Raw genomic sequence first — 25,954 nt, forward strand, 5'->3', positions numbered from 1 at the left:
AGGACAATATGCAATTATCAATAAGGGCAGGCATGGCGAACTTTTGACCCTACAGTTTCCATCATTCCTGAACTCTGGCCATGCAGGTTGGGGCTGGACTGCAGCTCAACAACATATGGGGGCCCACAGGTTCCCTGTCCCTGCAGGATGAGTGCTTGTATCCGTGACAACTCTCCAGTTCTGTGTGTGGTATTAGTGTACAGTACTTGCTGTGTATTATTTATAGGGCATAAAAAAGAAATAAATGAGTAAAAATACTGTTAATGTACATTGGTGGCTTTTTACTCTCTCTTTCTCTCCATAACTTAAACTTGACTGATCCTGAGAGTGGGCCCTTTGCTCTTGCCTTTTCCCTCCCCATTGACCTCAGAAATGGCACCTCAGCTTCACTCACATTAGCTACAGGGTATTGTACACACATCACATCCAAAAGCTTAGCCATGGAACAGTTTATTAATTTGAAATACATAATTTTCAGATCATATATGCCACAACAATGCTACCACCTGCATCTTCTTTGAAGGCATCTGACAAATATAATTTTAATGGGATACCGAGTGATAGTATTTGTTCAAATACATTGCTATGAAGTTACAATGACGTTGGCATTAGTTGATTAAATGAGCAACTACAGCACTTGCATAGTTTAAATGCAGAATTTTCTTTTACACTGCCTTTGCCAGTCCAACTTGGTTGTTCCCCCTGTCAAATATACTGTAGTATTCTCTGAGGAACATATCTCCTAGTATCAAGTGATCATAATCTTTGCTGCCAGAGCTAAAGCCACTCTTGCAAAGGTCGTCATCCTAGAAGGAAAGGAAAGGATATCCTTAAGATGTGGGTGATTCGACATCCATATCAACCAAGAAATTAATCTAGGTAAAAATGCACAAGGAAGGGTTGCCATATTTTAAACCCTAGCATAAGGTAACATTCCAACATAAAGAAGGCGAAGGAAGGATTTTTCCTGGAAGAAAAGTCTCAAAAGGAGATAAATATTGTAGATGTAACACTAGGACAATAGTAATGGTGCACAATATTGTAAATTGTGTATTCATTCTATAATAATTAGCATAATACCTTAATAATGAACAACCAAATTGTACAAGTCAGCAAACTATTTTAAAATTATAGGCAGTCTCCACAATTCAAAATGTTTTTTGCTCTGCTCTGTTGGAAGAAATAATTGCATTGAAATGCCATCTTATCCCTGGAATTATGCCGGCTTAATGATGATAGAATCAGTTCCAGACAAGGAATCTTTGCCATGCCTACTTGGAAATGTTGGAGGTTTAAACTGTGAACTTCTATTGACAAAGCAAATCCTCTACTACTGAGCTATGGCCCCTCCCTATGGAGTCAGTGGAGATCACAAGAGACTTATTTCCCATCTCCTCCTCGCTCCACCTCTCCTGCTAGCTATAAAGGATAGGATCACTGTGTCCCTCTGCCAATAGAAGCCCTTCTTCAGGGCTACATGTGGAGCATTAGGATACTGCTGAGAGTGAGATTTAGAAACTCTCTAGACTGTGTTGTCACTACAAAGACGAAACGAGGGGAGAAAGAACATTATTTGCTTCGAAATTCTTCCATATCTGCAACTGCCAAGCAAACACATCTGAGAGCTGCATACAGTATATATGTTGCTATATGTGATGGAAGGTTTAAGTCCTTCTCGGGGTCATCAGGCACCCATGTTATACAATATGTCAGGGGCAACCTTCCTGGGATGGGAATCATCTGTAGTCAGAGATACTATACTAAACTGTCATGAAACTACGAGTATGTTGGTGGGGAATTTGCATTGGCCTTTTTTCTATAAGACATGCAAGTCTGGGTCCAGCTCTTCTGACCATCTCAGGATATCTAATAAGCTTTCTGCCCCAAAATGTATTCCTTTTCCCCCTGTCTTTAGCCCATGTGTTTGTAAATATTCTGCACTTCTAATCTGCCCTAAACTGTTTGAACCTGCATTATTATGGCAAGTAGATAGTATTCCAGTTCTATCATATACCTTATGAGTATAGGCTTGTGGAGTCAAAGGATATTGAATTCCATTGATTACAAAAACAACATCTGGCATATTGTGGAGGTTTCTGCAGTTGAAGGAATGCTGAAAGAGATATGGAAGAGTTGAGTTTTTGCATTATTCTGATCAGGAAGGAATTGACCAGCAAACCTCAAGTATGCTCAAGAAATGTCATGGATTTGTCCTTGAGCCAATCTCAGGAAAGCAAACATACTGTTTTAAGTGAGAACTTAATAGCCATCTAGTGTAACTCATAGGTTTGAACAGCACAATGTAGAACACTGTAGCACAGAAGCACGCCATCTAGCTGAATATTACAAATAAATCACCTCAACACTTCACAACTTAACCTCACAGTCTAAAGCAATGCCATTTCCATTGTTGTAGCTTGGATGCTCATGCACATTTGCATGCATGTGCAGTAGGTATCATGAAGAACTATGAAGGCTGACACTGAGGTGCCAGCACTTATAGTCCAGGAGGCAGGGGCACCGACTTGGGCCCCGGATTATGGGGCACCCGTGACATAACGTGATGTTTTGATGACACATTACATTGCACATGCTGCAGCAGTGCCTGGTAAGCCTCCAATGTGACCTCTGGGGTCATGTCTGAGGTCTCGCAAATCCTCTGACTTCTGGTTTCTCCTGAAAGTCCCTTCGGGAGGCCCCGCAAGGCCTTGGATGTGACTTCTGGGGCCTTGTGAAGCACCCAAAATCACATCAGAGGCTCCGCAGTATGGGTGCCAAACACCCACCATTTTTTTGTGGTGCCTAGGCCCCCATGGGCCCCCTGGAGTTGGTACCAGTGCCAGGAGGTATCCAAAGTCAAGTCTAATCCTCACCACATTCGGTTGTGTGCCTCTGAAACCTGAGCTCCGGCTAACAATTAGAGTATGGAGTGTGGACAGTAGAGTGATAAAGATGAAATGCACCCTCTATCTGTATGGGACATGGATGTAGAAGAAGGGTTTTCAGCAGAACTAATACCTGCTGAAAGTTCCTCCTCTGCACAACTATTAAAGGTGTAAGAGTTTTGTTGCGTTTTGCATCTGGCCACCTTTCGTGTACTGTATAGTGGACTCTTTTCAGAACCCTGCATATAGGAAAGCATAGCCAGATAGCCATGGGACATTCTCAGGTTATGTCATATAAAAAAGGCAAGGTCACACATGAAATCACCATCAGTCAGAGAGAAGCTTCCATGGATCATACTCTCATTGCATCAGGATCTAGCAATGGGGAAAAATCTTGCAAGAGCCAATCAGCCTATTGAAAAAAGGCCATCACTTCATTTAATTGTGTGGATTTAGCATTAAGTCCACTGGAAGTGTTTATTTCACTGGACGTCACCCTCCCAGATTGTTTTCTTTCCCTGCCATTTCCATGGTCATAGTTTGTATGCTCATGTACATTTGCATGCATGTGCAGTATCATGAAGAACTATGAAGCCTGGCACTGAGGTTTCAGCAGTTGCAGTCCAGGCGATATCCTAGGTGAAGCCTAATCCTCACCACCTTCAGCTAAGAATTAGAGTATGGAGTGTGGACGCTGAAGTGAAAAGGATGGTACTGGGCCTCTTTCAGCTACAGTATGAAGACAACCAGCAAAAGTCAATCTTACTGTTGTAACTCCAATGGCTTGTTGAATTTGGCTAATTTCAGATGCTGGGCCGAGCAAGAAGGACGTCCCTGTGTCAAGAAGTGCTTCACAGCCATCTCTGCAGGCAATTGCCTGACCATACACTAGAATGCTGAGAAATTGGACATCATTAGATTCTTTAGATTCTGACATGAAACATAAAAATCCCACATTGTATAGAGCAGCTCTCCAGGATTTCAGAGAAGGAGTTCTCATAGCACGGCCTGGAAATATCAGCTATGCAACCTAGGTGGAATAAAAAATGCTATTTTTTAAAAAAAGTTTTAAAAAATACATTGAATTTTCCGTAAGGCTCACCATCAACATCTAGCGTCACATTGTATATTTCACTTAAAACACACTTAAAACATTTTCTTTGCAGCTGTATAGCTATGTCCCTGGAGGCTTCTGCTTGCAAAGCAAATGATCCTCAGCTGAGGTAGGGCCCTTCCCCAAACATGGGTTGGTTTTTTTAAATGGAGAGTGGGATGTGGTAAGTACTTTTAGGAAGCTGCATTGGAAATAGTACAAGGCATAAAACAAAACTCATGAACTACAGATTGTAAAGTGCTCAGAGCACTTTGTAAATGCAATTTATAAGAACGGTCCTATATAAGTCATTCTAACAAAGGACAACTAGAAAACACAGAGTAAGTCGCACATTCGCAATTGCATTTTATTGCCCTCCATCTCTTCCTGTTTAGCTAACTAGTAGCCATTAAAATTATTCAGAAAAACTTTTCAGTTTTATTGTACCCAGTCAATATGGTAAGATTAACAATAATGTTGCTAATACTACTAATAAGAATAATTCCTGCTTACCTGTCCACTTCAATCTTAAATTTCCTATATGTGGCAGGAATCCAGTTAATAGGACCAGTGAAATAAGATTGATCAATTCCACCCAAAATGATCATGCTCCCATCTGTTTTTCTGAAACATAGATATATATATGATGTTGTGAAGTCATTCATTCAGAATAAGCTGGACTGCATATTTAAAAAGTGTATGTATCATGTTCTTGTACCTCTGTCCAAATTAGACAAAAAGAGAGAGAGAAAGGAACTTTTGCAGTGCACCAGTATCGACTGGTGAACACTGGACAATGAAGGCTTTAAGATTTTGAAAGGTGAATGCTGTTAATGTTCTATATATCACCATGCTTCCTATTCAGCTCTGTATATCACACACTGACTTCCCCCTTCATAATCTTCGTAAGTTTTGTTCTTCTAATTGGTTTTCATTGTGATTTTAAGCAAGCCAGTTTGGGGCAGTGGAGGCCATTCTGCAGAAATGGCTTCTACTCCACCAACCTCAGTCTACTTCCAGCCAACCTCACATGCCTGCCTGCACCCAGTCCAGGGAGTGTCACTGTCTGTCAGATTCCTCCTCCTTAGTCAGTCTAATTGCTACCATTATATCCTCAGCTGGGTGGAGAATGTGGACAAAATCAGCTGGCTTCATTTGTGGCTGGCTCTGCTTCCATCTACTGCTTTCCTTCCTGCCTTCTGCCCTACAAAGGCTTGCTACCTCCCTTTCAAAAAGCCATTAAGGTTGCAGTGCCAGGCACTGTAGCACTGACTTCTGAGCTGAGATGTACAGGATGGGCTGTATATTAGCCACCCGATGGGAGGGAGCAATTTATACCCTTCAGTTCTTGATCTACCCCCAAAATAGTCAGGTGAAATGGTCTTTGTGATACTATCCTCCAGTTATTCTGCATGGGGTAGGATTGTGATTTGGAGCAAAAACTCCAAATCTCTAAAGTGTTTTTTGGGGGGAGGTTTCAAGTTTGTACAGTATTAAATTAAAATGAAAAGGGAAGATAGCTACATGGATGAAATGCAATATTTTTTTAATTCCGTATTTCCATGCATTAAATAATAGTAAAAGAAGCAGGGGGGTTGGCCTCTTCTCTCTCTGCCTCAACTCTGTCTACCTCCCTCTCTTCCCACATTAACACTTAGCTCACCTGAGCTTGGCCCCTGCTCTCAAGGCACAACAAGCAAGATGGTGCAGTCGACTGCTGGGTACTAGAAAACTGGAGGGATCTTTTCTTCTTCATCATCAAGTAGCCTTGACTACAATAGCTTATTCATCCCTGGAGGGGCTCAGCATTCTGACCAATTTGGGGATGGAGGTTCCAGTCCCCTCTACCCATCAACCTCTGTGCAAACAAAGCACAGTGGCAGACAGCCTGTTCTACAAGATTCAGCAGGCAAAGCATTAGCCAACCTGTAAAGTAATCTCGGGTGCATTTTCCTTCCATGAGTCCTCCATCAACATGCAACAAATCTTCTTAGCAGTAAAGCAAAATAGTGTTTACCCGCTGAGATAAACAGAAAATTCGTCTTTCTCAAGCAAGCCTTTCTTCATCAGGTTCTCAAAGAATGAACTTTTTTTCCAAGGGTTTAAGCCGAGGATCCCATCATATTTAGTTCTGGAAAACGGGTCTTCTGACTCACTGGTACTCAAGCCAAATTCCATATCGGAAATGGTAAGATCAGATATCTAGTAGAAAAACACAGTCTTCCCTTACTTCTGTATCACGTTGTAAAGAACAGAGCAGGCTTCTATGAGCATTGCGTTCAGGCTACAATCCTGTGCATCTTAACATGAAAGGAAACCTCATTTGACCTTTCAGACAATAATATTCAAACATGTATAGTGGCAGGTAATAAAATATTGGGGGTGGCAGGTAAGTCCCATCCTGCATAATTGATCACAAGACACAGTCCATGCACACCATTTGAATGGCAAAGCCCATTAACTTTGCGGGGCGGCCCCCGTCATATAATATTTGGGGGATGAATGGACCATGGCCCATAGGAATTGGTTCCTATAGAGAGTGGGCAAGAGCGACTTAGGTCCTAGTTTTATACCTGTTTATTCAGAGGTGGGTATCATCAATTTAATTGATATTTACTTCAGGATTGCATAAAACTTAGTACTGCAGCTTTAATTTGTACTACTTTGATTGTAACAATGACAATTTAAAATAAACTTCTTGGTTACCACATATTGTGTTCTGAATTCCTTGAGGAGCAGCCATCAATGTACACATACTGTGCATAAATATCTCCACAGAATATAAAGGGCTGATTCAGTTTTTACTGCTTTAAATTTTCCAGGATTCAATAACATTGAGATGCATTGGCCTTGGAAATGCACAGAAGAGTTGATATTTTTCTAGGCTTGTATTCTCAACTTGTCCTGTATCTATAAAATACTATTAGTTTACCTTGACTGTATCAAGTCCAAAGATCCCTTCCATGCTTCCTTTCCCATACTTAATGGAGAATGGCTGTCCTGTTCCTTGGAAGGTAGAAGACTTACTTGGGTCAAATCTATGGTGTGTTTCTAAAGGTAAAAAGGAAACAGAAATTAATTAATACAAAAACAGCTTTTAATCAGTGATCAATAGCAGAAACAGTCTGAAGGTATACATTTTCTGAAGAGAATAATTGTAATAAAAGGACATTGGAAAACACTAGGGAAACGTTTAGATAACAGGAGCTGGGATGTATTATTTTTTTTACTAATCTCACCGAACACAATTTTTTTACTAATCTCACTGAAGAATTGCTGCTTTTGAATTATGGTGCTGGAGGAGACTCTTGAGAGTCCCATGGATTGCAAGAAGATCAAATCTATCCATTCTGAAGGAAATCAGCCCTGAGTGCTCACTGGAAGGACAGATCCTGAAGCTGAGGCTCCAATCCTTTGGCCACCTCATGAGAAGAGAAGACTCCCTGGAAAATATCCTGATGCTGGGAAAGATGGAGAAGGAGACGACAGAGGACCAGATGGTTGGACAGTGTTCTCAAAGCAACCAACATGAGTTTGACCAAACTGCGGGAGGCAGTGGAAGGCAGGAGTGCCTGGTGTGCTCTGGTCCATGGGGTCATGAAGAGTCAGACACGAGTAAACGACTAAACAACAAAAGACTGTCCCCGGGACAGGTGAGGCTGTTGATCCCTTATTTTCAAATCTGAAAGTTGACAGCTATATACAAGGTGGGGACTCAGACTGAGCACCTTGTAGCTGAGAATGGCAGGCTCATGCTGCTCTCTCTGTATTAATTGTAAATTACTGTAAATCTTCCAAGAAACTCATTACTTCTTTTTGGAGCTTGTTTGCCTGCCTGAGATCATTACACCTGATCACTGAAAACTAAGATCTCTCTCTCCAGCAGTGGAGTGTCCTGTTTTGCCACTTGAAGCATAATGGGATGTGCTCCCACTCTACTACCCTGCCTCCCCCCCCTCCACTGCCACCCTTACTTGGACTGTGTGGGGACACTGATGACACATCAGGTAAATGGGTATAGGATTGCAAGCCCATATTCAATTCCACACATATTTATTTAGATGTTGGCCTCACTGAGTTCAATCAACCCTACTCATATGTAAATAGAATTATGACCTGAGTCTGCAATGCTGGATTGTGAATAATCAATCCATTCCTTTACACAACTTCATAGGCCCTCCCAGGTCATTTTTAATATCAGAGTGACATGCATGAAGCCTTTTTTTTATAGTCAGTTACTTACGGCATGCTGGACTACTGCAATAGACAGAGGGTACCCAGAGAGTGGATGATCCAGTGTCAAACACAACAGTGAACTTCTGTGGCGGGGTTCCAATGTAGATTGTTCCATAGTATTCAGTCTGTTAATTCATAAAACAAACACAGTTTGCAAAACTTTCCTTCTTTTTAGGCTTTTGAACATTTTACTTCCTCACAGATATGCAAGGTAACCACTGTAAATCTAAGTGCTACATTTAAAAAAAAGTTAGAAAAGAGAAATTTATTTCCTGTCAAAAGTGGGATAATGTGAAAAGGGAATTGTTCAAATAAACAAATAATAAACGACATAATATAAAAGCAGTATGTGCTTTAATATAACTCACAAACAGGAGAAATACAGCAGAACTGACATTTTCCCCACTTCAAATAACTTCTGTGCATAACAAATAAGTGCTATTGTAAAAACTTGCAGTTTCTAAAAGCATATATAATAACAGGTTTTTTAGAAAGAATAGATTGAGACAATTTGGGATATACAGGGAAAGATGAAAACAATTTTAAGGAACTACAGAAAAAGGGAGAGGGAAGTCAAGATTCAAAGTGTCAGAATTACTGTTGATTTGGGAAAAAACAAGTAAGTACAATTTATTGCCATAGAAGAGCTCTCACAATATTCACCACAAAAAGCAAGCTAGAGTACTATTTTTCTGGCCTACACAACACCCTGGCTTCATCATTTTCCTGCTCTGCCCTTTAATAAGATGCCTAGATGCAAAAAAGAACACAGTTCTCACACCTTGAATAGTTGTAATAAAGGGGCACTCAGCATCTGTGAACTTGAATGAAAAGCCACAACCTGCTGAAATTTCCTCTTCTACACAATTATTAAAGGTGCAAGAACCCTGTTCTCTACTGTATCTGGCTACCCTAGGTGTCAATGGGATTTCAATGTAATTAACTTTTCCTCTATGGGAGTTATCCAGCAAAAGTTAGTTGCAACTTCTTATGTTGAAAACAACAGGGCTTTGTGATAGTCATGACTAAGTCCCATTGTGTGATTGAGTTGTGGCTGTGTTTTGCTGAATTGCATCTAACATATTATGTTGATAACCTCTGGGTGTCAGGAGAAATATGAAGAAGTATCTCAACTGAGCATCATGAAAACTTTGGGGAAATGTTCAGCAGCACAGCAAATTGATAAGAGCAAAGCATCACCTCACCTCAAAAGAGTTCAGAAGTGGTTCTTCAGCCACCTGGGCAGCATTAGAAATATCTGAGTTGTATTTTGTACCAATGTCATAACGGTATTTCTGAAGAAGATTTTCCAGCAGATTTTTTTCCTTGAGAGTGTCTCTTACTTTTGTCCCTCTCTGCAAGGGAATCCTGGAACATAAGAAACAAAATTACTAGGTTTGGATTTTCTGTCTCCCTAAAATTTGCCTATTTTGCAACCTGTCTTTCCACTCCATAACTCCAAACATAATAATAGGTTTAATATCACCACCCCATCATAGCCATAGCTAGGTAATCTTGCGCTCCTGGCAGAACTGTCCAGATTGTGTCCTTTAGCTACTGACAAATTAGCTCTTTTTTCCAGCTCTCCTCCATCCCCCCTTCAATTCACCCTCTATTTAAAACTTTTTCTTAAGAGGCAATAATCAATATTTTTATAGACATATTTATGGACATATTTTAGCCAATTTTGTGCCCCCTCAGCCTGCGTCCCTGGTGGGGGCCCACCTCGCCACCCCCTAGTTACAGCCCTGCACATCTTCCAAACTCTCTTAACTACTAGATCTAAGCTATTCCAAAAATTTGGTACTTAGGAAATTGAAGTGAAAGTTCGCTCCCACTCAATGCAATCAAAGTCTTTTTTTAGCATCAAGAAATAGTAACATAGCCTATAATCTTGCACACATTCATTCATGCATCTTTTCCATAGACATGGGTGGGATTTGAACAGCTTTTATGCAGGGGAAAGAAGCCTGTGGATCTCCAGAGGTTGTTGAGCTCCATGTCCCATCAGCCCCAACCAGCAAGGCAAATAGTCAGGGATGGTGGGGGTTCAAGTCCAGCAACATATGGAGTGTTAGGATGTAATGCATGACAGGGATGATAGTCTCCTTTATCTCTCAATTACTTTAAGGAAGATAGCTGAAAAGAAAAAAACAACTGTAGGTGTGTAGGGTGTTTAATATTTGACTGACATAAAATGAATTCTTTGCAGCCCATTTTTTAAGACTCCTTTTGTTTCAATTAGTGTCATCAGCACTTCAAAGTGTGCTATTGGGCCCTCAATTGCTGATTACAAAGAACAGTTTGACAATTCCATTTTCTCTTGTCACTTTGGACATGCTGTGGTGAGCTTCAGGTGCTGAGCATCATCCTGTTACTGCGCTACTGAAGGCAAGGAGACCTATTGGGCTAAAAAAAGCACACATACAAATGCCCCAAAGTATTGTTCCATCTCAAATTAAACGTTAGTGATGCTTTTTTCAGTGAGTCTATGTGCTTCTACCCTTGCAACTGTGGCCAGAGGACCATTTTGCATTTACTAATCTCCTCTCAGTTGTGTGTATGTGTTTATATATATGTATATATCTGAAAAATTCTATAAGATTTGAAGTTATAATTCACATTCTCTCTCCTCCTCATTAGTTAATCAGAAAGCATAGCTGCCAGATGAGTAAATATCAGCAACGAAACAATAACTTACTTAACAAGACATTCGGAGAGAGCAACAATGGTGAAGAGAACTGCAAGGTACTTCATCCTGCTTGTCCAGTGGGGGCTGTTCTAGTTTTTCTGGTGTTTGTTGGGGGAAACTCTGTTATTTTATAGCTGCTTGAGATGGTGCCCACCATCATCTAAAGATCATATTTCATCACAGAAAATCCAGCCCATACTTGGAAATGAGAAGTAATCAGTCACCTTGCTTTGTAAACACAATGAAATCATATCTAAGAGGAAGTCATGTATTCAGCATATAATAGGGTAAATAACTCACTCCCTGGATTGTCACCTTGTCGGGGTGAGTGGGCTTGCACGTTCCTATGACCCTTGTGAACAAAGCCATCAGGAGTCTCGTACTCCCAGCAGAGTCACCCAAGATGGTAAGGTCAAAGGGGAGCAGCTAGACAAAGAATGATCCAAGAAGTCCTCAAAAGCTGAACAGCTGGAAGATAACAAGGTATGTTACAATGGCTGTGAAGGTGGATGAAGGCTGCAGCAGATAAGAATCTCCCGGTCGTCGTGGTACTCATGGCATCGAAATAGAGCCTTACTGCGAAGACTGAGTGTTGGTCAGCATGCACTGATCTACATACATAAAACAAATTCACGCACAGGTTTCTTCCAAAACCCCATCCCAAACCCAACCTCCCAAAGTCCCATGGCCATCAGCAAATGGTAACAGGGGAAGGACCGTGAAATCTGGAAACCCCTAGTCATGAACTGGCACATGGGCGGTGGATACAGATTCAGTCATTCTGACTCAAGGAACGAGGCAGCTGAGCAGCTTGGCAGCTGTATCCATGATGGAGCAGCTCTATATGGGATCCACTCTGTTCACCCCGAAAAGGGGAAGGCTAGAAAAGTTGCCCTACACATAGTCTGCCTCCCTTTTCCCCTGACTGGATTACCACGCCCAGTGGGGTCACCACCCAGCGGTCGTAAAAGACAATTGAACTTTGGAACATGCAATATATGGACTTTGTTGGGTAACACAGACAATGAGCATCCCGAGTGCAGAACTGCTATTATTGCAAGGGAGCTGCAACGTTTTAACATCGATATTACAGTGCTTCAAGAAACTCGAAGAGCAGGCGAGGAACAACTGAAGAAAGAAAAAGGAGGCCACACATTCTTCTAGAAAGGTCTGCCTGAGCAAGAATGTCCAACAAAAGAGAGACAACGCACATATATATATATATATATATATATATATATATATATATATATCTCAGAATATGCACTGCTTGCAAATGAAGCACTGTGACACTCCAGAAATTTTTCATGTGTAAACATAATTAAAATCATGACCACATGTGACCACCTCAATAGCACATGAGCACAAATCATCATGAATGGGGAAAAAAGAAAAAGGGATGCCAGGAAGGCCTGAAATTGCACAAAAAGAAATGAATCAATCTTATTTTGGGGGGTTGTCATTTCCTTAAAGGTGATATACCAGCCATTTAGGAACAGAGAAAGCTACCTTTACAGATCCAAGCTGTTAGTCCACCTACATTATATCAGCCAATATTCTCATGCCCTTGATGGGTATATCTACAGGCATTGTATGTCCAAAGAGCAAATTTACCACTCTTATCTGAGGTCCTCAACACATATATTTGAGCACAATCACTTTGATGTCTTATTAATAATGAATGTACATATTTAACACTGCTATTGGACTAAGCATTCTAATGGAAATTTGATAAGCTGCTCAAAATGGAATGAGATAAGCTTCTCAATAACTTTGCAGGTGTGTGTTAGGTTAAGTCTGAACGCTTAAGTCCAGTCAAAGGTGACTATGGGGTTGCAGCCTCATCTCGTTTTTCAGGCTGAGGGAGCCAGAGTTTGTCTGGAGACAGCTTTCCAGATCATGTGGCCAGCATGACTAAAGCTCTTCTGGCGTGACAGAACACTGTTTACCTTTCCACCACAGTAGTGCCTATTTATCTACTTGCACTGGTATGATTTTGAACTGCTAGGTCGGCAGAAGCTGGAACAGAGCAACGGGAGCTCACCCCGTCACATGAATTTGAACTGTCAACTTCCGATCAGCAAGCCCAAGAGGCTCAGTGGTTTAGGGTATATCTGAACCAATTTTTTCTCAAGGATTTGCACCTAATCTGAATGTCCTGTGATGATCTTCTGCACAACATCCTGAATTCTGCTCTACTTTCAAGGTGTTGGTCAAGTCCAAACCTGATGGGTAAATGTTTTTCAAGTGTGTGCTATTCAATTGTCTCAAACACAACAAGGGTTAAGAAGACTTCTGAAAATTTTTAGTCAACTGGCAGTGCAAGATAAACTAAAATTATGAAAGGACAAAAGTCACTCTACACCTCTGAAAAAGTGGCTTGTTTTGCCTTTAGAGCAGCAATTTTAAGGAGAAAAAATTCTTCAGGAGAGCAAACTCTTATCTGACAGAATGCCTGGTTTTAAAAATTATTTTAACTGTATGAAGTATTTTATTCTGTTTATGTAGTTTGTTTTTTGTAATGTCATTTTGTAATGTCACTTTCTACATATCTCCATTTGAAGAACTGTCCATTTATTCCTACTCTTGCCTTCTGGCTTCCCAGCTAATTCCTGATGCTGAGGAGGACCTCTCCTCTTAGCCTATGACTGCCAAGCTTAATCAGGAGTCCCTGATGAGGAACTTTGTCAGAAGGTTTTTGAATGTCCAAGTATGCTTTGTTGACCAGATCATCTCTATCTATGTGCTTGTTGACACTTTCTCAGAACTCTAGTAGGGTTTGTGAGACAACTCTTTCCCTTGGAGGAGCCTTGCTTGGTTCATAAGAGCCAACTCATTGGGGCTGAGGTCCCCCCCAATAAAATATTTGAGTGGACCCGTGGACCCCAAAGTTGATGGCCATTGCCATTCAAATGATGTTTGTGTACAGCATCATATGATTGATTATGTGGCGTGAGGCTTACCTGCCTCCCCCAATATTTTATTTAACTTGACACCCCAAGGTTGGACATTTTATCCTTAATAATACTTTCCACCAGTTTTCCCTGGAGAATTGTTATGGTAAGCAGCCTGCTATTTCCAGGAGGCCCCCTGGATCCCTTCCTAAAAATTGCTGATACATTGTCTACTTTCCAGGTCTTGGGTATGATGGATGATCTTAGGGACAAGTAACATGTTTTTGTTAGAAGATCAGTGATTGCACATTTTCATTCACTGAGAACTCTTGGGTGGATGCCATGTAGACTCGGTTATTTGTCCATTTTTTATTTTATTTATTAGGCTTAGAACTTCATTTCTTATCAGCATTCATCAGTTCTTCAGAGTTGATCCTACAAAAGTTAAATTATGGTTCCGGGATCTGCCCAAAATATTCTGTTGTGACAGCTGAAGCAGAAAACTCAGTCAGCTTCTCTATGATTCCCTCATCCTCCTTTAGCACTCATTTGACTCCCTTTAGCCCAGCCATCTCCCTCCATATTTGAAGTTCTTCTTGTTAGTCTTAATTTTTTATGTGTGTTCATCAATTTCCTTTCTAGCATCCCTTATGGTGTACCTGCACATTTATTTATTTTTGGGCCAATGTTTGCAGTGATGGAGTGTAAGATACAATTACCCGGGGTGGGTGCGTGGGGCAAACCCTCGAGGGTGCTGGGGCACAGAGGAAGCCCACTGCAGCTTGCCTCGCAAAGTGGCACATGCGACGCAGTCACATTCCGAAGCCAAGCAGAGGAGGGAGGTGGCAACACTGCAGCCAACTCTCCTGCTCTCCGCCCCTGGGTCAGGCTTCACCCGGGAGTGGAGCTTACACAAGGATCCACTGAGTGAGCCTGTCATGGGGGCACTTGGTTGCACCCCCTCCGAAGCAATACACCCAGGGCCACGGTCCCCCAGCCCCCCCACCTTACTGTCTGCTTGCACTTTTTTCTTTTCTTTCCCCCCCTCACCAAAGTTTGTGTTATTTTTGTTCTTAGTTTGGACAAGACTTTATTTGTTAAGGGAAGCCTTTCGCCTCCAGTAGCTTATTTGACTCTGCTCTTTAACCATGCTGGTATCCTTAGGGCTTTCATGGTATCTTTCCTGATCTGTAGTATACAGTCAGTGGGTGGTGAAGCAACCTAAAAACTCCTTGACCAAAAGACTCACCCATGTTCTAGCATGTTGAAAAGGCTGCCAAGTTTGGCCCTTGAATCAGATGTCTCATCTGGTCAGAATGTGAAATTGTGAAAGGAGGCAGTGAAAACAGATGTTGCCCCAGAGAAACCACTAGATGGTGAGGGGGCACAGTCCTTTCACTGCCACACAGTTTAGGACAATATGTGATTATCCATGAGAATGGCACCTCAGCTTCAATCACATCCAAAAGCTTAGCCATGGAACAGTTTATTAATTTGAAATACATAATTTTCAGATCATATATGCCACAACAATGCTACCACCTGCATCTTCTTTGAAGGCATCTGACGAATATAATTTTTAATAGGACACCGAGTGATAGTATTAGCTCAAATACATTGCTATGAAGTTACAACAACATTGGCATTAGTTGATTAAATGAGCAACTACAGCACTTGCATAGTTTAGATGCAGAATTTTCTTTTACACTGCCTTTGCTAGTCCAACTTGGTTGTTCCCCCTGTCATATATACTGTAGTATTCTCTGAGGAACATATCTCCTAGTATCAAGTGATCATAATCTTTGCTGCCAACGCCAAAGCCACTCTTGCAATGGCCGTTATCCTAGAAAGAAAGGAAAGGATATCCTTAAGATGTGGGTGATTCAACTTCCATATCAACCAAGAAATTAATCAAAGTAAAAATGCACAAGGAAGGGTTTCCATATTTTAAACCTTAGCATAAGGTAACATTCCAACAAAAAGAAGGCGAAGGAAGGATTTTTCCTGGGGGGAAAAGTCTCAAAAGGAGATAAATATTGTAGATGTAACACTAGGACAATAGTAATAGCACACAGTGTTGTAAATTCTGTATTCAGTCTATAATAATTAGCACAATACCTTAATAATGAACAACCAAATTGTACAAGTTAGCAAACTATTTTAAAATTATAGGCAGTCTCCACAATTCAAAATGTTTTTTGCTCTGCTCTGTTGGAAGAAATAATTGCATTGAAATGCCATCTTATCCCTGGAATTATGCCGGATTAATGATGATAGAATCAGTTCCAGACAAGGAATCTTTGCCAAGCCTACTTGGAAATGTTGGAGGTTTAAACTGTGAACTTCTATTGACAAAGCAAATCCTCTACCACTGAGCTATGGCCCCTCCCTATGGAGTCAGTGGAGATCACAAGAGACTTATTTCCCATCTCCTCCTCGCTCCACCTCTCCTGCTAGCTATAAAGGATAGGATCACTGTGTCCCTCTGCCAATAGAAGCCCTTCTTCGGGGATACATGTGGTGTATTAAGATGGTGCCGAGAGTGAGATTTCAAAATTCTCTAGATTGTGTCATCACTACAAGAGGAAATGAGGGGAGAAAGAACATTATTTGTTTCAAAATTCTTCCATATCTGCAACTGCCAAGCAAACACACCTGAGAGCTGCATACAGTATATATGTTGCTATATGTGATGGAAGGTTTAAGTCCTTCTCGGGGTCATCAGGCACCCATGTTATATAACATGTCAGAGGCAACCTTCCTGGGATGGGAATCATCTGTAGTCAGAGATACAATACTAAACTGTCATGAAACTACCAGTATGTTGGTGGGGAATTTGCATTGGCCTTTTTTCTATAAGACATGCAAGTTTGGGTCCAGCTCTTCTGACTGTCTCAGGATATCTAATTGGCTTTCTGCCCCAAAACGTATTTCTTTTTCCCATGTCTTTAGCCCATGTGTTTGTAAATATTTTGCACTTCTAATCTGACCCAAACTGTTTGAACCTGCATTATTATGGCAAGTAGATAATATTCCAGTTCTATCATATACCTTATGAGTATAGGCTTGTGGAGTCAAAGGATATTGAATTCCGTTGATTACAAAAACAACATTTGGCATTTTGCGGAGGTTTCTGCAGTTGAAGGAATGCTGAAAGAGATAAGGAAAAGAATTGAGTTTGGACATTATTCTGATCATGAAGGAATTGAACCAGCAAACCTCAAGTTTGCTCAAGAAATGTTGTGGATTTGTCCCTGAGCCAATCTCAGGAAAGCAAACATACCACTTTAAGTGAGAACTTAATAACCATCTAGTGTAACTCACAGGTCTGAACAGCACACTGTAGAACACTGTAGCACAGAAGCACGCCATCTAGCTGAATATTACAAATAAATCATCTCAACACTTCACATCTAAACCTCACAGTCTAACCCAATGGAGACGATCCAATCCATTTTTAAGGTCCGGTATGAGAACAAATTCCCCATTCTAAAATGGGTGCTGATGGCAGGCTGATGTACTGAATCTGTGTTGAGAGATATTGTTTGGAAGAAACAAAGCCAATGTATTTTGCAGACAGACTACAGTACGAAATAACAGCAGTGCTCTCTCTCTCTCTCCCTTCCTTTACTGGATGTCACAGCTTATTTTCTTTTTCTGCCATTTCGATTGTTGTAGCTTGGATGCTCATGCACATTTGCATGCATGTGCAGTAGGTATCATGAAGAACCATGAAGGCTAACACTGAGGTACCAGCAGCTGTAGTCCAGGAGGCAGGGGCACTGACTTGGGCCCCAGATTATGGGTGCCCAATGGCACCTGCGATGTAACATGACGTGTTGACATTATGATGTCCAATGCAATTTCCAGGGTCATGTCTGAGGTCTCACAAAACCTCCAACATGACTCCTGAAAATCCCTTCGGGAGGCCGCGCAAGGCCTTGGATGTGACTTCTGCAGCCTTGCGAAGCACCCAAGGTCACATCGGAGGCTCCGCAGTGTGGGTGCCAAACACCCACAATTTCTGTGGTACCTGATCCCCCATGGGCCCCCTGGATTTGGTACCAGTGCCTAATCCTCACCACCTTTTGTTGTGCGCCTCTGAAACCGGAGCTCCGGCTAACAGAGTATGGAGTGTGGACACTAGAGTGATAAGGATGATACAGGGCCTCTTTCAGCTACAGTATGAAGAAAATCAGCAAAAGTCAATCTTACCTTGCCAATGGCTTGCTGGATTTCGTTAATTTCAGATTTTGGACCAAGCAATAAGGACGTCCCTGTGTCAAGAAGTGCTTCACAGCCATCTCTGCAGGCAATCTTCTTAGAATTCACTAGAATGCTGAGAAATAGGAAATCATTATATTCTTTAGTTTCTGACATGAAACATTATAAAGCCACACTGTATGGAGCAGCTTTCCAGGGTTTCAGACAGGGAGTTCTCATAGCACTGCCTGAAGATATCAGTTATGGAACCTGTGACCTTCTGTTTGCAAAGCAATTGATCTGCCACTGAGGTAGGCCCTTCCCCAAACATGGGTTGATGTTTTTTTAATGGAGAGTGGGGTGTGATAAGTACTGTCAGGGAGTTGCATTGGAAATTGTAGAAGGCATAAAACAAAACACATGAACTACAGATTGTAAGCTGCTCAGGGCAAGGGCCTGCAATCATATGCTCTGTTAATGCCATTTACAAGAACGGTTCTATATAAGTCATCCTAACAACGGACAACTAGAAAACACAAAGTAAGTTGCACATTCGTATTTGCATTTTATTGCCCTCCATCTCTTCCTGTTTAGCTAACTAGTAGCTATTAAAATTATTCAGAAAAACTTTTCAGTTTTATTGTACCCAGTCAATATGTTAAGATTAACAATAATGTTGCTAATACTACTAATAAGAATAATTCCTGCTTACCTGTCCACGGCAATCCGCCATTGATTATTTTTGACAGGAATCCAGTTAATACGACCAGTAAAATAGGATTGATCAATTCCACCAAAAATGACCATGCTCCCATCTGTTTTTCTGAAACATAGATATATAGTGTGCTGTTGTCAAGTCATTCATTCAGAATAAGCTAAACTGAAGTGAATGTACCATGTTCTTGTTCCTCTGTCCAAATTAGACAGACAGAAAGAGAGAAAGGAATTTTTGCAGTGCACCAGTATCTACTGGTGAACGCTGGACAATGAAGGGTCTAAGATTTCATTGTCCAGTGTTCACCAGTAGATACTGGTGCACTCTGGACAATGAAGGGTCTAAGATTTTGAAAGGTGAATGCTGTTCATGTACTTTTCCTTTCTTGTTCTATATATCACCATGCTTTCTGTTCAGCTCTGTATATCACACATTGACTTCCCCCTTCATAACCTTCATAAGTTTTGTTCTTCTAATTGGTTTTCATTGTGATTTTAAACAAGCCAGTTTGGGGCAGTGGAGACCATTCTACTCCACCAACCCCAGTCTACCTTCAGCCAGCCTCACCTGCCGGCTTGCTTGCTTGCACCCAGGCCAGGGAGTGTCACTGTCTGTCAGATTCCTCCGCTTTAGTCAGTCTCATTGCTGCCATTATGGTGAAGAATGCGGAGAAAAGGAGAATTAGCCGGCTTCATTTGTGCCTGGCTCTACTTCCACCTACTGCTTCCCTTCCTGCCTTCTGCCCTAGAAGGGCTTGCTACCTTCCTTTCACAAAACCATTAAGTGTGCAGTGCTGGGCACACTTACTCAACAGTAGAGCTGACATGTACAGGATGAATTGCATATTATCCACCTAATGCGATGGAGAGATTTATCGTTATTGATCTACTCCCAAAATAGTCAGGTGAAAAGGTCTTTGCCTTTGCATTACAGACCTCTAATTATTCAGCATGAGGTAGGATTCTGATTTGGAGCAAAGACTCCAGAAGTATTAAATGAAAAACATAAGTGAAGTTAGCTACATGGATGTGTGTGTGTGTGTGTGTGTGTGTGTGTGTGTGTACCGTATTTCCATGCATTACAGAATAGTACAAGAATTAAAAGCAGGGGGGTTGGCCTCTTCACTCTCTGCTTCAACTCTGTCTACCTCCCTCTCTTCCCACATTAACACTTAGCTCACCTGAGTTTGGCTCCCGCTCTGCTCTGCTCTCAAGGAACAAGCTGCAAGGGGGGTGCAGTCGACTGCTGGGTACTAGAAAACCGGAGGGACCTTTTCTTCTTCATCATCAAGTAGCCTTGACTACAATAGCTTATTCATCCCTGGAGAAGCTTAGCATTCTGACCAATTTGAGGATGGAGGTTCCAGTCCCCTCTACCCATCAACCTCTGTGCAAACAAAGCACAGTGGCAGACAGAATTGTACAGCAGGCAAAGCAATAGCCAACCTGTAAAATAATCTCAGGTGCATTTTCCTTCTATGAATCTTCCAAGTACACACAACAAATCAACTTAGCAATAAAGCAAAATAGTGTTTACCCGCTGAGATAAACAGAAAATTCGTCTTTCTCAAGCAAGCCTTTCTTCATCAGGTTATCAATGAATGAACTTCTCCGCCCAGGGCCTAAGCCGAGGATCCCATCATATTTACTTCTGGAAAACGGGTCTTCTGACTCACTGGTACTCAAGCCGAATTCCATATCGGAAATGGTAAGATCAGATATCTAGGAGAAAAACACAGTCTTCCCTTACTTCTGTATCACGTTGTAAAGTACAGAGCAGGCTTCTATGAGCATTGCGTTCAGGCTAGAATCCTGTGCATGTTAACATGAAAGGAAACCTCATTTGACCTTTCAGACAATAATATTCAAACATGGATAGTGGCAGGTAATAAAATATTGGGGGTGGCAGGTAAGTCCTATCCTACATAATTGATCACAAGACACAGTCCATGCGCACCATTTGAATGGCAAAGCCCATTAACTTTGGGCGGCGGCCCTCATCAGATAATATTCGGGGGATGAAGGGACCATGGCCCATAGGAATTGGCTAGTTGGCAAGAGCAAATTAGGTCCTAGTTTTAAACCTGTTTATTCAGAGGTAATGGTAAAGGGACCCCTGACCATTAGGTCCAGTTGTGGCTGACTCTGGGGTTGTGGCGCTCATCTCACTTTATTGGCCAAGGGAGCTGGTGTACAGCTTCCAGGTCATGTGCCCAGCATGACTAAGCCACTTTTGGCTAACCAGAGCAGCGCACGGAAACGCCATTTACCTTCCCGCCGGAGCGGTACCTATTTATCTACTTGCACTTTGACGTGCTTTCGAACTGCTAGGTTGGCAGGAGCAGGGTCCGAGCAACGGGAGCTCACCCTGTCGCGGGGATTCGAACTGCCGACCTTCTGATCGGCAAGACCTAGGCTCTGTGGTTTAACCCACAGCGCCACCTGCGTCCCACTATTCAGAGATAGGTCTCATCAGTTTCATTGATATTTACTTCAGGATTGCATAACCTTAATAATGCAGCTTTAATTTGTGCTACTTCGATTCTAGCAAGGACAATGTTAACATGAAAGGGAACCTCATTTGACCTTTCAGACAATAATATTCAAACATGTATAGTGGTAGGTAATAAGATATTGGGGGTGGCAGGTAAGTCCCATCCTTCATAATTGATCACAAGACACAGTCCATGCACACCATTTGAATGGCAAAGCCCATTAACTTTGCGGGGCGGCCCCCGTCAGATAATATTCGGGGGATGAAGGGACCATGGCCCATAGGAATTGGCTCCTATGGAGAGTGGGCAAGAGAGACTTAGGTCCCAGTTTTAAACCTGTTTATTCAGAGGTTGGTCTCATCAATTTCATTGGTATTTACTTCAGCATTGCATAACCTTAGTACTGCAGCTTTAATTTGTGCTACTTTGATTCTAACAATGATAATTTAAAATCAACTTCTTGATTACCACATATTGTGTTCTGAATTCATTGAGGAGCAGCCATTCTATGAATATATACATAAATATATCCAAGTAATATAAGGGGCTGATTCTGTTTTTACTGTTTTAAAGTTTCCAGGATTCAAAAACATTGAGATGCATTGGCCTTGGAAATACACAGAACAGTTAATTATTTATAAGTTTGTATTCCCAACTTGTCCTGTATCCTATAAAATACTACTGTATTAGTTTACCTTGACTGTATCACGTCCTAAGATCATTTCCACGCTTCCTTTCCCATACTTAATGGGGAGTCGCTTTCCTGTTCCGTGGAAGGTAGAAGACTTCTGTGGGTCAAATCTCTGGTGTCTTACTAAAAGTAAAAAGAAAACAGAATTTAATTAATATAAAAAACAGTTTTTAATCTGTGATCGATAGCAGAAACAAACTGAAGGTATAAATTTTCTGGAGGGAAAAATTGTAATAAAAAAACACTGGAAAACACTTGGGAAACGTTTAGATAGCAGGAGCTAGGACGTATTATTATTTTACTAAGGAAATCTGACCCAACACAAAATGATTCCCTGATCATTGAAAACTGAGATCTCTCTCTCCAGCAATGGAGTGTCCTATTTTGCTATTTGAAGCATAATGGGATGTGTCCCCCCTCTACTACCCTGCCTCCCCACCCCACAACTCCTCCACTGCCACCCCTACTTGGGCTGTGTGGGGGCACTGATGACAGCTGGTTCCAGTGATATTTAGCAAAGTCTCACTGAAATCTTGCCTGATCTTGCATGCTCCATGAGATCTCATGAGATCTCACCAGAAACTGGTGCTGCTGCTGGCGCCGGCCAACAGGACACCCACGGGTGCCACCTCTTCTGCTTCTGCTGCCCGGGGTAGCTACCATACGCTGCCTCATGGGTGGGCCAGCTCTGTCTCTTCTTCTACCATATATATTTCAAAGAACCACATTGTTTTAGCATTATCATTTTGTACCGGTCACTAAAAATGACTGTGCACAATGATGGGAACAGGGTTTTACAAAACCAAATCTACTTGATTTATTGTATACTCTAATACGTGTTTACTCAGGAGTAACATCTATAATTTAATTTAATTTCTCCCAGGTAAGTGAGCATATAGGATTGCAGTCTATGCATATTTATTTAGAAGTCCCATTGCATTTAATGAGTCTTACTTTTAGGCAAATAGAATTAAGGCCTCAACCAGTCTGGTTACGATATAATGAACTCTTTCCTTTATGCCACTTTGTTTCCTTCCTTTTGTATACCTGGCTAACATGCTTAAACACTTGGACATTCTCAGTTACTTACTGCATGCTTTATCCTTGCAATAGATAGATGGCACCCAGAGAGGGGATGATCCAGTGTCAAACAGAACCTTGAATGGCTGTGGTGGGGTTCCAATGTAGATAGTTCCATAGTATGTCAGCTGTAGATTTATAAAACAAATATGCATTGCAGCACTACCGTGCCTCTCTTTTTTTGCTTTACATTTTAGTTCCTCATACTTATGCAAAATAATCCTGTAAATCTGAGTACTTAACTAAGAGGTGGGGTGGGGGAGAGGCAGAAATAAATCACAGTCTTTCATAGGGTAATGTGGAAAGGACCTTGTTCAAATAAATGAAAAATAAACAGTATAAATTGTTGAAACTTGAAAGATGCAGCAGTAGAGCTGACATGCCCTTCCCATGTATATCTGTGCATGGGCAATAAATACCGTTTATCTCACTTAATCTTTAGCCTTTTCTTCTCTTGAAAAGACAGAATCAGAGGCAGCAGAGGTTTAGAATCTGAGTTTTCCTTCTCCTAGATGGGCTACATTCCCAAGTTAACAAGCCCCATTTGCCCCTCACTTCCCTCTACAGCAGGGGTAGTCAACCTTTTCATACCTACCATCCGCTAATGCATCTTTCTTGGTGGTAAAAATTTCCTTACTGCTCGTCAGTGCTCAATGGAATGAGAATTCAGCTTGTGCCGTAGAACCCCCTACCGCCCACCCAGAATCCTGAAACGCCCACTAGTGGACGGTTGACAACCCCTGTTCTACAGCATGTACAGAAACCGCTTTCTTGACAGTTCCACCCACTATTAGTCTCATCCGCTCAATCCACCAGAGCCTGTCTTTTCATGCAGAGGATGTTCCCAACTCACCAAGGGCCTCAGACCCATCGGCTCCCCTCACCTGCTTTAGCTGGCAGGGCTCGCAAACCTTTAAGGGTCTTTAGCAAAGAGACTCTGAGCAAGTAGAAGCTTGCAAGACGACAAACCACCCCTGTTGGAGCACTGTATTCTACACCACTACAGATATTACAGATGCGAGAACTCTGATCTCTTTTGCATCTGGCCAATGGGATTTCAATGGGGTTCCAAAGTGCTTAACTTTGGATAGTGCTTAACTGGGTGCAATCCAGCAACTCGTCCCATAGAAATAAATGGGGCTTTGATCTAGCCATGGCTAAATCCCCTTTCCATGCTTTTAGTGGGAATGAATCATGGGTGTGATTTGCTTAACTGATTATGTTGACACCCCCTGGGTGTCAGGAGAAATATGAGGTATTTCAATCAAACATCAGGAAAACATTGGTGAAAATTTGCTCAATGGCGCAGCAAATTGATAAAAGCAAAGCAGACTCACATCCTGGAAGTTCTTAAGTGGTTTCTTAAATAGGCCACGTTTAGAAAAGGCTGTGATAAATTCTGTATCAATGTCATGATGGGTTTTCTGAAAACTTTCTAGCAAGTTTTTCTCCCTGAGCATCCCTCTTTGCGTCTTCTCTCTCTGCAATGGAATCCTGGTACAAAATAAATGAATGATTATGCTTGGATTCTTTTCTGCTCCTGTAAATGTGCTTATTTTGAAATCAGCCTTTCATAATTAATAGGTTTAATGCCATCACCACATCCAAACATTCTCAACTACCAGGTCTAAGCATTTCCAAAATTAAGGCATGTAGGAAATGAAACTTAAAGGTCACATCTACTCAACATGACCAAAGTCTTTCTCAACATCAATAAAGACTAATATACATTACAATCTTGCACACAGTCATTCATGCATCTTCTCCATTGACTTCAACAGGATTTGAACAGATGTAATTCGGGGTAAGAGAACCTGTAGATCTCCAGATGTTGTTGAATTCTGGCAACGTAAGGAGAACTACAGCTTTCCCATCCCATCTGCAATAGAAGGGAGAAATACATATGGATCTGCTTCATCTCTCAATAATTTTAAGGAAGTTAGCCAAAAGAAAAGAAAAACCTGTAGATCTGTGGGGGTTTAGCATTTTACTGAGATGAAATGAATTCTTGAGATGCCTTTTTGTTTCAATTACTGTGAGCAGCAGTTTAAACATGCTATTGTACCTTCAAATAGTTGAATGCCAATAACAGTTTGGCAGTTCCACCTTCTGTTGTCTCTTCAGACATGAGCATCACCCTGCTACAGGGCTAGCAAAGGCAATGTGACATATTGGGTTAGAAAATATAACACACACACACACACACACACACAACTCAAAAGAGCTGAAACAAAAATATTGCCCTGTCTCTAGTTAGAGATTAGTCACTTTTTCTTAGTAAAATCTACATTCTTTAAATTTAGAAAATTAACATTATTTCATATCATTGATAAAAAAAAATCTGGCGATCCTAAAATGACAAGAAAATCAATATTTCAATAGTTAATTTTAAAAACAGTTAGGTGTTGGCCACTTTTTCCAATCTATGTTCTGCTGCACTTTTGGCGCCTACAACATATTGCTTTCTGCTAAGTGTACACACACACACACACACACACACACAAACCTATAGATGTGTTATTAGTTCTGAAGATGCAATTCACATTCCCTCTCTCTCTTCCCTTGCTTTATTAATTAATCAGAAAACACAGCTGTCAATAAAGTAAATATTAGCAACTTAATGATCACTTACTTAACAAGACATTCAGAGAGAGCAACAAAGGTGAAGAGAATTGCAAGGCACTTCATCCTGCTAGTTCAGCACCAGTTTCTCTGCTAATTGCTCTAGAAACTCCATTATTTTATAGCTGCTTGAGAAGTAACCACCATTTTCTAAAGAACAGGTGGTCATATTTCATCACAGAAAGTCCAGCCCATTCCAGGAAACCAGAATTGATCAGTCATATTTCTTTGCAAATATGTGGAAATCACACATAAGATTTCAACATATACCAGGCATCCCCAACCTTTGGCCCTCCAGACTACAATTCCCATCATCCCTGACCACTGGTCCTGTTAGCTAGGGATCATG

General features: G+C 41.3%; 2 protein-coding genes across 2 annotated transcripts; both read right to left on the reverse strand.

The window, feature by feature from the left end:
• Window positions 1-434: 434 nt before the first annotated feature.
• On the reverse strand, window positions 435-11,034 carry LOC310765322 (embryonic pepsinogen-like). The gene is made up of 9 exons (XM_083620132.1): window positions 10,916-11,034; window positions 9,420-9,582; window positions 8,222-8,339; window positions 6,911-7,029; window positions 5,996-6,180; window positions 4,492-4,602; window positions 3,652-3,781; window positions 2,015-2,113; window positions 435-806 (listed from the first exon to the last, which is right to left on the reverse strand). Exons 1-9 carry the CDS (start codon window positions 10,969-10,971, stop codon window positions 666-668), a joined length of 1,122 nt encoding a protein of 373 aa, XP_083476258.1. The 5' UTR covers window positions 10,972-11,034; the 3' UTR covers window positions 435-665.
• A 4,236-nt stretch (window positions 11,035-15,270) lies between these two features.
• Window positions 15,271-25,680, reverse strand: LOC310765323 (embryonic pepsinogen-like). The gene is made up of 9 exons (XM_083620133.1): window positions 25,616-25,680; window positions 24,321-24,477; window positions 22,994-23,111; window positions 21,908-22,026; window positions 20,255-20,439; window positions 18,716-18,826; window positions 18,016-18,139; window positions 16,852-16,950; window positions 15,271-15,643 (listed from the first exon to the last, which is right to left on the reverse strand). The coding sequence occupies exons 1-9, from the start codon at window positions 25,669-25,671 to the stop codon at window positions 15,503-15,505; spliced, it is 1,110 nt and encodes a 369-aa protein (XP_083476259.1). The 5' UTR covers window positions 25,672-25,680; the 3' UTR covers window positions 15,271-15,502.
• Window positions 25,681-25,954: the final 274 nt, after the last annotated feature.

Source organism: Podarcis filfolensis, assembly GCF_964270895.1.
Source record: "Podarcis filfolensis genome assembly, chromosome: 6".
Lineage (NCBI taxonomy): Eukaryota > Metazoa > Chordata > Lepidosauria > Squamata > Lacertidae > Podarcis > Podarcis filfolensis.